Below are 13,290 nucleotides of genomic sequence, written 5' to 3'. Positions count from 1 at the left end.
TCCTTACACTTTCACGTTTTCCGTCTTCCACCCTCCCTTATGGTTGTACAGCAGTGAAGCATCAGTGTCAACACTGATGTTGCTGTCTTTGATGATGATGATGATGATTCGTGACTCTTAAAATTGTCATAGGTTTTTATGAAACTATTTCATAAAAAACGGCCTCATTTATCTGAGTACAATGAACGACATCGGAGATTGTCGCTCATTTGCCGAGTCGATATCCTAGGTCCTCTCATAATGTATGCATTCTGCAAAAGTCACTTGATACATCACAACCCCATGTTGCATCATCGGCTGCACATGTAACATTCGAGCTAGATACTTTGAACGAGAGATCTGGCTGGATTCAGCTGAGTCTCCCGTCAGAACAAAGTCCGCGTGCAAATGAGAGTAGTTCGGGATCTGTAGGGGTTGGTATCGTCCAGAGTTCGCTTGACCAGATACCAGTTGATAGTCGCCTCTATGCGGTTCCTCTGGCCACGTCTGTTTATCGTGTCTGCTTGTGCCCCAACTGACTGCGGCTCCGACGCCGTCAAAGCAAGTTTTATGAATACCCTGCTGCGGCGAGCTAAAAGCTTAGATATCGTGGTAGTTGCCGGATATTTGAATGCACAAGAGGGACGCTTAGCGTATCTGAGACTCAATTGGGAGGTCGACATGGACTAGACTCAGTACTTACGGACAGTGGGGAACGATTGCTTCAGCTGTGTGCTGATCACACGCTGTTTTGCGCAGTTATAACTTCCGAAAGTGCCATCAGTTACCGATGGTGCGGATCAGTAACTGACTACCGGTCATTTTGGAACACATTTGTGGACTCCGAACACGCACTTTTCCGAGGTCGCTTCTCCCTAGGTTTTCCAGGGCCGCGTAAGGTGCGGACAAGTAGCTTGGCAACTGAGAAACTGGCAGATCCGGGGTTAGACGAATCGTCTTCTAGAGTCTCTTCCAAAGGCTCTACTATTGGACGCGAACTCACGCTGGGACGAGAGTGCTGCTTCTTTGCATAGTGCTGGGCGTTTCACCTGTGACACGGCACCATCAGGCTCACTCAAGCACTGGATATCAGGCCGAACGGTGGCACTCCTTAAATCTCGGATAAATATCCCAGCCCGCCCCGAACATAACTTGATGCGACGAATTATCAGGCGTCAAGTGAAGGTGGGCATGCAAACCGACCGTGATGTTTGGTGGACACATAAAGCCAAGGAAATGGAAAAGGTCCAGAAAACCGGTAATGCCCGAAATCATCCCGTCCTTTGATATGCACTTGGACATGCAGCCACTGAACACGCCACTTACAATCCAGTTGGAGGCTACAGTGTGGCTGTTTTATTGTAGGGCCGTGAGAATTGGTCTGCTCGAGCAGCGAAACTGCCATGTGTTCGACAATTGTTGTTTCAGCACCATATCTCCTGTCGATTGGTTGGTGTCGGTGAATCCGTAACGAGGCGGGTATAAAGCTTGTCACATCGACTTCCACCTGAAGAATGTCTAGCAGCAGAATCTGTGTTGGTTAGGCCATTTATTGCACATGCCGAACCATCGTTTGCCGAAGACGGTGTTGATTTTTGTGTCCGATTCAGAGTGGCTGAAGCAGAGAGGTGACCAACCCTTGACTTGACAGAGGGATACGAAATAGATTACGAAACGCTTGAGTACTGTCGGTGCTGCTCGCCTCCAGGGGTGGGGACCGCGTGATTCCCACTGCACCTGGTTGGGGACATTGCAAGATATGGCTGCCAACCGATGTTGGTGGTGTTCTTGTCAGTTTCTATACAGATTGCCTGAATGAGTGTGCGTAGGTGTACGCACCTCGGAATGATTGTTCCAAGGTAGCATTGAGTGCCTTCCAGTTCACCTTTACTCTTTTCTTTACCACCGAAACCTCAGTGCTGAGCATTGATGTCGTGCAGTTGATGACGACGACGATGATGATAATGGTGGTGGTGGTCATGACGGTGCTGCTGTTGATGCTGATAATAATAATGGCGGTGATTGTGACGATGACGTTGTCGATGATGATGACGTTGACGATGACGATGATGATGATGATGTCCAACATGCATTGCTGTCGGCACGCGACAATATGGTACTGCCGACGCATAATTGAAATGGTCAATTGAAAGGTTAGTTGAAGGCCAGCGAAACGACGAAGCGCGAATCCTTTAAATATCCCAGCAATGGATAAGCGTTCGTTGGATGTCCTTTGTCGAAGCTGCATGAAAAGTTAAAATAAATGCCTTTCTGCCATTGCGATATCGGGAAGGGATTGTGTTACTTCTTTGAGACAAACATTGTCGAGGAAAGCATTACTGATTTGAGTGGAAGTTTCTGAGGAAGATCAGGACGATCTTTTCGCGAGCCCCGTATTGGTTGTTAGTGAATTCAGTTAAGGTTGATGGACCACAACGGAGTGCATCGTGGCGACTTCTGTCGCCAAGTTTGACGGATAGTGACTCGTACCCATTGCTTGATTCATGTTGGTTACGTCCTTCCACTAGGAGGGCGCGCATCTTTTTGCAGGGTTTCGTATATTACCTTCCAGTAAAAGTCCACGGCAAAAGATATCTGAAAAGGACTTCACTGGGTGGTCCTGACAGACTTGTCCCACACCAGGGTCCAAAAAGTTCCCAATAGCCACTCGACGTGTGCACATCTTGCATGCTCACTTGGAAAGCGCAACGAGATGCAGCGATGGGCAAGCGCGTGAACAGAATCCATATGGTTGTTCCGAAACGGCAGTCAGTAATTTACTCACGCGAACTAGCTAATAGTGACGTGGTGCCTGTGTTGTGGGTTGAGTCGCATTCTGGGGCATCATGTGAAGTTAGTAATCTCAGAAACAGTCTGTGGTCATCACATAACTTCAGCAGTCTTTCGTCGTTTCCTACGCGTCTTGATTCCAGCCGAAGACGACTACCCAAGTGAGCTTCAGCAGCCTTAAGTCTGCTCACTTGTGTATTCATTCTCCGAAACCACAACAGTGTCAGAGCCCGTAGTCCATCGCGAAAAGCCCAAATTATCGTAAAACTGCCTGTGGGTACACTAGAGATTTGGGCTACGGTGAACAGGCTCACTCTAACAGACGTGTCCAAGCGGACCGCACGGAGACAGCCATCAACTTACAACTCTTCAGACAGAGACCCTTCAGCTCGATGGCTTAGAGCAGTACTAAATGTAGCAGTGGCTGCTTCTTGATTACGAAAGGTGCGCAACAGGAACCGAGTGGAAACCGATAGAAAGGTCTATTCGGCAATTTTACTTGGGTCTTGAACCTTTGTTTTGAAGAGGTAGCGCACATCAAGAGAAAGCCATTTCAGCGTACTTGCAGAATCAGCTTGTTTCACAATGCAAATTTTAAAGCCCGTCAGGTGATCTGAGTGATGAGATTTGAATAATGAGCTAGCTATTGGCCACAAATGGCGAACGGATCTGTTAGCCTTTGAGAATGACCCTACGGAGATGTCACTAGCAACAAGTTGAACAGAGGAAAAATGTGAATGTGTGAGAGGAAGAAAGGAGGCATCAGTATTAGTCTGTTTTACTTATCCCCCTTGCTTTGTTGTTGTGTTTGACGAATAATGGAGTACGGCAACAACCAGAGTAAGAACGGAAAAGACTGAGGGCCCAGAAGCTAGGCTTTATTCATACCCAACTTTGACACTGAGAGATGAAACGAGAAAAGGTGATTTAGCAGTCAACGATTAAACGCTTTGCGGAAACAGCAAATATACAACATCTACCCCCCACAGAGATAAATTCTCACTGGAGTTCGTTTTCCGATTGATTAATGCCGGACTTCTCTGTCGCGCAATAAATACGCTCGTGTCCGCTGTTCTTACAATCAACGGATTTTCGATCACTGTGAAACATCCACTCGTGTGCAGCGGCATTGATAACGGTGCGCAGTGAAGAACGAATAGAATGGACTGCATCTTTTGAAACGGTTTTCCAACGACTGATTTGAAGACCTTTCGATGGTAAAAAAAAGCCTGATAGCTTTCCACGAAGTTCCATTTAGTCGTTCCACCTGGCGGATCCACCTTGGGTTTTCTGGAGTGGTCCCACTGAGGGCAACGCCTTATTCCTAATGACCTCGCTTATTCTCATCAGAAACGAACGGTGAACCGCGATCCGAATGGACGAAATTGGGCAGGCCAAATGTAGCAAAGAACGGCACAAGACATGATATGACCCTAGAGGACCTTATATCTAGACACGGATAGGGGAACAGGGAACAGGAATACTCGTCCACGACCTTTAATGGACATTTATTTCGAGTAATGGAAGGCAGTGGTCCTATGAAGTCCGTACTTGAGCGTTAAAACGTTTTTGTGGCTTTCATGGATATACCACCGGGTTGTGTGAAGAAACGTTTTAATTTCGCACACCGATGACTTTCCGTAGTGACAAGTCGGAAGTCCTCTACAGAGAATAGAAGATTTTTGACACAAACGAAATGCATCACTCGTGTTGCTCTAGGATGGCGCAAAGTTGCGTGTAAGAGCTTTAGATCCAGGTGAGGTGAAGTGTTCGCGCAGACACTCCGAGAATGTGTCAGAGGCTTTGTTTTCAGTGCGTGGCCTGTAGGTTACGTCAAAAGAAATAGATGGAAACGTCATCCACCAATGTTGAATTTCGTCATTTTTATCTTGGCCTTTTATTGTGTTGTATATCTGGTATGCACTTTGCACCTACAAAGTGTAAGGTCATGCTCGTGGACGTGCAGTTACTGAACACGCCACTTACAGTCCAGGGAGAGGTACTGGAAGTTGTGGAGCGTTTTACGTATCTTGGAAGTTGTATTAATTCTGATTGTAGTGTGACAGATGAGGTGAATGTATGAATCTGCAAGGCTCGGGCTGTTTTTGTTAATTTGAGACACCTATGGCGTCAGAATGGTTTATCCCTGTGTTGTATCTTGCGGTGGCGGAGCTATGGGTTACGCCTGCACTGAGCCTGCCAGACTTCTCGATAGGGAGAAGACAGAGAACTGGGGGCACGCTTGTATTGCCAAGACAAAACATACAGAGCGTCTGCGTTAATATATAGGATGACTAATAGGCCAAATATGGCACAAACAACGTGAGAGGCTCTATTCAGGCAGCGATTGGACTACAAAGCGAGAAAAAAGGTCTATCACCGTTGGATGAGATTGTGAAGCTCAAGGAAATCATGTCCTAGTAGAATATCTGAACAGAGATCGCGTAATACTGAAAACCTGGAAGAGGGATACATGTTTTGCTTATGTTGCTTCCAAGCTGTCTATCAAATCGACAATAAGGCATCTTAAACCTTAAACCGTATCCCGCCTAATGGCGTTTTATGTTGTATCATACTGACCAGAAGGTCCGTATTGGGATCCAATCCCGGCATCTCAGCTGCTCCATCGAAGGTTTAGGCAAACTGACGGTATCTCAACCCGAGTGTTTATTTCGGATGGGGTGCCAGCTAGGCACCGAAATGATGTTACAGCTGAACGATCACCACGGTCCTCTGGGATGATACGAGCTGTATGGTTGACCGAATGAGTCGTGCAGAAGCTCGTCTGTTTAGCCTATTCGGAGTCTTCGGCAGACAGAATTGGATGACTTCTTCGGTTGTGCATTGACCAGTGTCTTTTCCCCACCAACACGAGTTTACAGCATACACATCTAGTATTGTTAGCGTTGTATTTCGCTAGATCATATGGCAGTCAGTTGCCGATTGAAGGAGACCATCTAAGATTTCCGTCCTTTCTGAGCTACGTAGATTATCTCTGACCATATTTTGCGTATTTTGCAATTTGGTTTACACCAGAACTTTGTCGCCCCAGAAGTGTGTTAAGCTGCCAATTCCAGCAAAAATATGGTTGAGCGCTATCGATCTGAGTCAATTTGGGCACTGTCACAAATCAGCCGTAAACACAGTGATGATAAATGGCGTCTTGAAGGAGCTATCCTAGCAGCTTTTTAAGCCCATTGACAGGCGAATTACAACTCACGCCTTAACCGTAATGGTTTGCTTGCAATCAGATAGTACTTTTTGGATCACTAAAATGTTCCAAAGTCCAAGTCCGTTATTTGGATAATCGACGAAATCCCTTTGTTAGGCACCATATTTTTGGACAGCGCTACGAAAAGATACTGGGGCGGAACAGAGGTTAGGTTTATGAAGTACAGACTTGCTCAGCTAACTATTAGAGCATTACTGTAATTTGTCTGGCTGAGGAGGTTCATATTTAACCTTAACAGGGACTACTAACGTGGAGGAAGAAAAAATCCGCCCATACAGTGTAACCGAGCCCACTTCGAAAATTGGCATATTGATTTTCTCGTCATCGATCAGATCGTGTGGATACACAAACACATCCTCGTTTGAACATTTTGTGTTCCAAGAATATTAAGGATGAGTGTGCATTCCGTTTTCCAAAGCTGGATTTTGATCGAGGTAACGCCTTTCGCCAACGACCTAAGCTAAACTAACCAACCAAAACGCCGGGGAGTTTAGCGTCCTGGCTTACTACCTGATCTGAATTTTGATTCCAAGTCCTGTCCGATCACTTCGGCACGACCTTTTTATTTGAGGGTGATTCTTTTACCGATTGTGGTGATCTCCATCCTTTCATTTTCGCTTCTCACTCTCGCCAAACATCACTCCTCATTTTGTTCAGTTTCTTCTGTCTCGAAGAAGAGAAGAGGCGATGATTCACCTTCCTATAGCCACGCCTCACAGTCGAAGCCAAGAGGCTACATTCCAATGTCCGAGCGGCAGCAGTTTGCTCTCTTACGTCAAATGGAAACCAAAGACAGCCCTTCGGATCGTGGTATGTTGGCTGGAAGCATATGCACTAGGAATGGCGAATGTATGATTTCCCGATATCACTAGACCTTACCCGTTCTAACCTAACGGCATACTTTTCTCGGTTTTTAGCGTATACCTTTTTGTAAAGCCAGGGCACATTGTAACCTTTCTCCTTTTTTGTCGAGCTTAATTGAGTGGTAGCAAAGATACATTTTCGCATTCATCCAGTAGAAGTCCAAGCATCCTTATACAATCACGTCTAGACCAACCTGCATGGTCTTTAATTGATTAAACAGTTTTAAAGCCACCGGTTCTACTTCGTAAGTTTGAGTTTCACATTTGATTACTCAGGTTGCTAAGCATTGTTATTGCAGCGCGAGCTTTAACGGAGCGATAATTCATATACAGGAATATCTGTTCCGACATCCTCTAAATCCCAATGCATTCTAGGGACACCTCTTTCTCAGAGACGGATTACGACACCTTCCATTTTCGTAAGGCCAAGTTCCTCTCAAGAAGCGATGTTGTTCAGTTGACATACGTTTGCTTTCTCTAACGGTAGCAGACAACCAAGTCAAACTACCCAGGACGATCGCTTTCATTTTCGAATATCAGATATGCCCGCAGCAACAGCAGTCTTGTGAGAAAGTCTGTTCTGACGAATGATGATTAGGTGGATTGTAAAAAAGCACCGACGTGCTCATGTTTCCATCAATAATTATTTGACATCACAGTTGACCGTGCACTGTGCCTAGTTCTTTGACCTATTCACTAATCATTACATGGCAGTACACACGTTAATCGCTTGTGTCAAGGTACAATTATCCTGTTGACTATGGAACCTTAGAGTCGAAATATGAAAATAGATTGGGATTTGTAGGAAGCTTCATGTTTCCTCGAGTGGAGGAATTTCATGCATTCAAATGGGTGATCCTAGACTCACTACCTATGCACCTCAAATTAACCCTAACGACCAACAAATCTGTACGGAGGCCAGCCGTCCCTAATAACCGAACAGCACATCATTTGGATGGATGTCACGTGAAGGACACGGGCCAAACGAAGGCATCCCTTGATTGGTCAGAATGCCAGCCAATCCGAGTCAAGCACCTGTGACTCGACGCTTCTCGCCCCCTCACGGAGATACTGGCACGACCTTGTGGAACACACTGTGACTACCCTATAAATACAGTTGTACTAATTTTCCTTTGTCTCCATAAAGGGTTGTGTAGAGTTACCGTGCCTTTTGATATACCATAGTGGGCGGAGCAGGAAGCCAAGGGACCGATACAGAGTTTCACTACCGTTCAGCAAGTCATAACAACATGATAACAAATGAAAAAGATCTAGTACTGTCGCGGACCCTCTTTGCAATGACCATGTGTTTTCACGTGTAAATCACGAAAGATAGTCCACTCTTCTAAGTGGGACCGAATGTTTTTCGAGCGACTGTATAGGGAGAGTGTTGTAGCATGAGAGCATGGGATTTCGTGCTGTCCCTAAAAGACTACCTGAACTTCCGATGGATGGATTGTTGACGTAAACTGAATAAACCATGAATTGAAAATTACTACTGCGTAACCCAATAGTTGGAGGGGTCGAATAACAACTTTAACAAAATCGTACATAGATTGAAAAATACAGTTGCGGTGATTTAAATCAAACATAGATGTCGTAACATACGTGCATGAAATCTCTTGGTATTTTTCACAGGCATCATCATGGTTCTTGTTTGTGGGGTTGTTTTTATCCTTCGTACAGCCAGTTCCTTCCCGAACAGAACCATCGCCATTGGTGGTTAAGATCAAGGTTTTACTCAGCTCCCTAGACGGCCAGCCAGCGAACCTTCAACGCTGCTGTGACGCTTAACACGCACTTTCATCTTTCCATTTTTGGAGGAAATACCACCACGAGAAGGTAGCGGATTTCCTCATTAAAGACTACGGAGTGTCAGGCTTCTCCATTAGGCTGACAAGGATGAAAATACACTCCAGAGGATGCTGAGGAATTGGGAAGCATGATCTACACGTGGCTTTGCTTGTTCGCGCCCCAGAAGCATGACAATTTTTGCTGTGCTTCAGCGGGAAAAGGACGCAGCTACTGCTGTAGTTATGGAACGCTATTCTCATAGTGGGCGACGGTTTGTCAGCGCGATTCGAACTACACTGCACTACTTACAGTCGCCTGCATTGCAGCCAACTATCCACCCAAACAGGCAACAGCTCGAAAGAATTACAACTATCCATGTAGAACATATGGCATTACTAATGATGCATTTAATACAACTAAGTTATTCCGGAAAAGCTAAGGAATTTTCACATACCGTCAAATTATCACATCCGATAGTCGTAATCGCCCCAAGGGAGACCTTGATCCGGGAGGTGGCATAACAGCGTTTCCCGTTGACCGCAATCTAGTGTCCCGTTTCCTTGAAGAGAGGTCACTCGGTACAGGGTTGACCGCATGGCCCCTTTCCTCGTACCGGTGTCTCTTAAAAGCTGATGAATCATGAACATCCGAAACTCACTTCATTTCAAGATAAGTCAGTTGGCAAAGATAGAATTGTGAGTAGAGAAAGGTAGCAACACAACGCTCTTGTTCGTGGTGTGGAAAACGCACGGCTGAAAACGAACCGACTATCGTGTTCATCAGCTTGATGCCCATAGGAGCTTCGCTCTTGGCAGTTTCGAAACAATTTATCGGTGGATTTCAGCAGTGAATTTTAATCACCTCGTGTTGCGGCAGTTCTGCACTTCAAGATTTTCTACACTGAATGCTGTGGAATACAAACGTTCGGATGTTATTTTACATGGTAATCTCTCTCCGAACAGGAGGATCGTTCGTACGCGGTGGATTCGCTTCATCGGGAAAACATTCTGGCCGATTCGTTCAAGACCTTCGGCTGCATCTTGCCTTAAGTTTATAGTTTATAGTTTAATATTGTCAACACTTAATCTCACCAGTTTTCTTGGCCCTGAAACTAAGAACGTTTCCTCTTGCGTCCTAATCAGTCGTTTTCATCGTCCTGTAGAATGAAACCCCCTATATTTGATCAGGTTCTTGATCCCCTAATATAGTGTCTTTTTGGTAAGTCTTGTTTTTTTAATGACAAGGCCATATTCTGGAGACGTTTTGCTGTCGACTGGCACTGGTTTACCGAATTCTCTGTTTTTTCTACAGTATATACCAGCTTGGGGCGAGATAGCCCAAGTGGTTAGAGCGTGAATTTACTGACCGGAAGGTCCGTGGTTCGAATCCGACCTCCGCCACTCGACTTCACCTGTCTAGGCTTGGGCAACCTGGCAGTATCCCAACCCTCGTGCTTCCTTCGGGTGGCATGACAGCCAGGCACCAGAAGGATGCTACAGCTGAACGCTAACATTATTCATGTCAGTGGTTTTCCAACATATCACGACCGGGTCAGAAGTAGTTGGGCCCGATAAAACCATAAGTGAACGTCTCTTAGCTCAAATCTGGTGCAGTACTCATGGCGGCGACTGATATGCCGATCATCCTGTTTCGTTAAATACGTCGTGATCATTTAATTTGACTCTCGCACCATTGCGTGTGCTATCAGCGATAAAGACAGTGACTTGGCCTCGGTGACCGAGACCCTATCGACTCATTTCTAGCTTATAGTATCTCGAAAATCTCACCATGGTCGATTCGTTTAGCTTCATCTGACACACCTTATTTGGTGACAACGCTTAGACTAATTTCATTGACTATTTCGCCAAAACGAATGAATGTGCGCTGTGGTTCCTAGAGTGGAACCAAATTCTCGAGTAGTTATTTGTTCTAGGTTAGAATTAATATCCACGTCAGCCACGGTTTAACAATCCCGTTCCGGTGTGATTATCCTACCAAAAGAACGGTAGCACTGAACTTGGGAGATAGCACATATCGCCGCCTTTACAAGTATTTGAAACCCGGTCACCTGGTATTTGAGCGCACGCTATACGCGCCTGCATTATTACGGGAAATCTGTCCATCCTTAAGCGGTGTGGTCCGAATGGTGACTCAGTAACTCTGTTGTGACTGCTAGAATTTCTTGGTCAAGCATCTCTACGGATGCTGTGATCCTGTCTAACGGCTGTACGATCGGTTTAATGGGCAATTCGTCCCCAGGCCTGGATAAGCTCATGCCTAGGATGCTCCGCTGGTTTAATGCTAACGTGCTCGCTGAGTGGAGGAGGATCTGTTGAATTTGTATCCACACGACCCTCCAGTCCCGTAGTTTTAAAGCGTCCGTGTATCTACTCAACTTTTCAATAGAACACTTTTCACATTGTAATAACGCCTAAACAACAGAAATCGTCCACGGAGATGAAGATTATCTATCCACCGATTCATCAAATGAATCTTAGATAAACTATCAGCACTCATTTTTATACACTTCAATAGTTTGAATGATTCTCTTCCTGTCCTAGTGCAATTATTCTAGTTATTCCACATAGAAGGGTGGAAGCACAGCTCGAGTTTCGCTTTAATGGGCGTAATAGAAATCCCTCGCTGTACCGGGCTTTGATCTCCGGGCATACTGTACTGCGAATTAAAATCTCGGCATGGCTGAGGATGTGCAATGCTGATGAACCCCAATAACAGTGAAACCCCAATTCACTCCTTTTCCCTTTTACTGTGGACTAAACAAAATGACCGCGCGTGGTCGGAGGAAGGACTGGAGGTTTAGGCACCCCGGAATGATTGTAGTGACCTAGCACCGCCTGTACCCTTTTCTCCACAATAAGGATTTCAAATAAATCATGGTTGTACAGTAGCAAAGCATCGTTCTTGAGCACTGGTGTCACGCCGTCGATGATGGGGATGAGGATGGATATGCAAACTCCGCAAGTACCGTACACACAAATTTCGGTGGTCGATTTCGCCGATACTTTATGGCCACGTGAAAGGCACACTAGCATAGCTACGTTACTTACGATTGTACATCCGCAAACTATTCTGTATGCTTATCGACCTGATCTACCGAAAGAAAAGTCAGTCATGTAGCACAAAAGCTTTCACTATAACCGTCTTTCATTCTTAGTTTACTCTTGGTTGTTGAGAGCTTTTTTCTCGAAATGGTTAGGGTGGTTACGTGAAAACGGTACGTCGCACATGAGGACACTAGTTATTTCCTGGTTCTCTCGGTAAAAGATTTTCTTTATTTGTTTCCACCCCATTTTTTGGCGTTATGTTTCGCGCTCGTCTTATACGCACAAGCGGTTGTGTTTCGAGTACTCAGCTCTCACTTATACAGTATAGCTTTTAGTGAGAAACCGTGATAGCTTTTACCGAGCAAGGTAAGCGTAACTGGGTGAATGTGTTATTTAGTTGATTATTTGCGTGCCCTGTCCGTTCCTTATCGTCTTGTTTCTGTCCGGTTCCTGGACGTTCTTGCACTTTCCGTTGCCTTTACCACCCGCTTAATCGAACTAATGTTTTTCCCTTCAGACCAAATCCATGGGCCTTCCTCTATCAGTCCGGTAGCTTCTGGTCATCCGAAAGAATGGACAATGAACACTGGAGTTTCGGAAGAGGATGGCCCAACAAGATCAGACTACACTCAGTCATCAACTTCTTCACTATGTGAGCATCCTTCCGGACCAACTGAACATGATCCGCCGGTATCAACCCCACATCATCATCACCACCACTCGACTGGTCGGGATCGATCGAGTTTCTTCTCGAACACTTCGTCCTTACCATCATCGGAGAAACACGGCAGTAACCAGTCTTCGATCAGTATTCACTCAAAGCTGGCTCAATTGACTAAGAGCGGCGATCTCGAGGCCCTGAAACTGCTTGTGAGAGAAGGGTTTGATGTCAATGAGCAGGATGAGCGAGGCACGTATTTCAAACCAGTATATAGGACGTGTGATTCAAACCGCTACGAGAATTGCAGTAATCTTACCCTAAAGTCTTAGGATGCACTTTTTTCTTCAGTGTGAAACGACGTTTTTATGTTTTTCCATAATTGTCCCCATGGATGGAGGCCACTGCAATAAGCCAATCAAAATAGGTCTATTCTGTTATTTTACCGGTGGGCTGAATACTTTGAACTTCAGTGTGACGTTTTTATGTTTTTCCATAATTGTCCCCATGGATGGAGGCCACTGCAATAAGCCAATCAAAATAGGTCTATTCTGTTATGTTATTGGTGGGCTGAATACTTTGAACAACAAATGTCTTGGCCACCAGCCGGCACTCATCTACAGCCCACAGGTGAAGTAGAACCCTGGACGGTGAACGTGGAACCACCTACGGCCTCGGAGGTTTACGACTGCATATGTTCTCTCAAGCGCCACCGAGCTCCCGGTCCGGACGACCTTCCACCCGCACTGTTCAAAGACGGGGATGAAGTAATCAGTCAGCGCCTGTCCGACCTGTTTGCTTGCATTTGGGAAAAGGAGTCTGTCCCAGACAACTGGGGAGAATCGGTGATAGTGCCCATTTTCAAAAAAAGGGGCGCGTGGTGAGTGTGGTAACCACAGGGGGATCAGC

The 13,290-nt window shown here is 45.6% G+C and overlaps 1 protein-coding gene across 1 annotated transcript in view; it reads left to right on the top strand.

Moving 5' to 3' along the window:
• Positions 1-4,687: 4,687 nt before the first annotated feature.
• Positions 4,688-13,290, top strand: part of T265_07023 (hypothetical protein) — a gene marked incomplete at both ends in the record, with an annotated part of 64,894 nt that continues 56,291 nt past the window's right edge. The window contains 4 exons of the mRNA XM_009172444.1: positions 4,688-4,840; positions 6,659-6,811; positions 9,903-10,002; positions 12,241-12,604. Coding sequence (XP_009170708.1) covers positions 4,688-4,840; positions 6,659-6,811; positions 9,903-10,002; positions 12,241-12,604 — 770 coding nt within the window. The remainder of the gene's footprint in view (positions 4,841-6,658; positions 6,812-9,902; positions 10,003-12,240; positions 12,605-13,290) is intronic.

The sequence above is a fragment of the Opisthorchis viverrini genome, assembly GCF_000715545.1.
Source record: "Opisthorchis viverrini unplaced genomic scaffold opera_v5_155, whole genome shotgun sequence".
NCBI lineage: Eukaryota > Metazoa > Platyhelminthes > Trematoda > Opisthorchiida > Opisthorchiidae > Opisthorchis > Opisthorchis viverrini.
The sequence above is the reverse complement of the archived record's forward strand: the minus strand, read 5'-3'. Positions and strand labels throughout refer to the sequence as shown.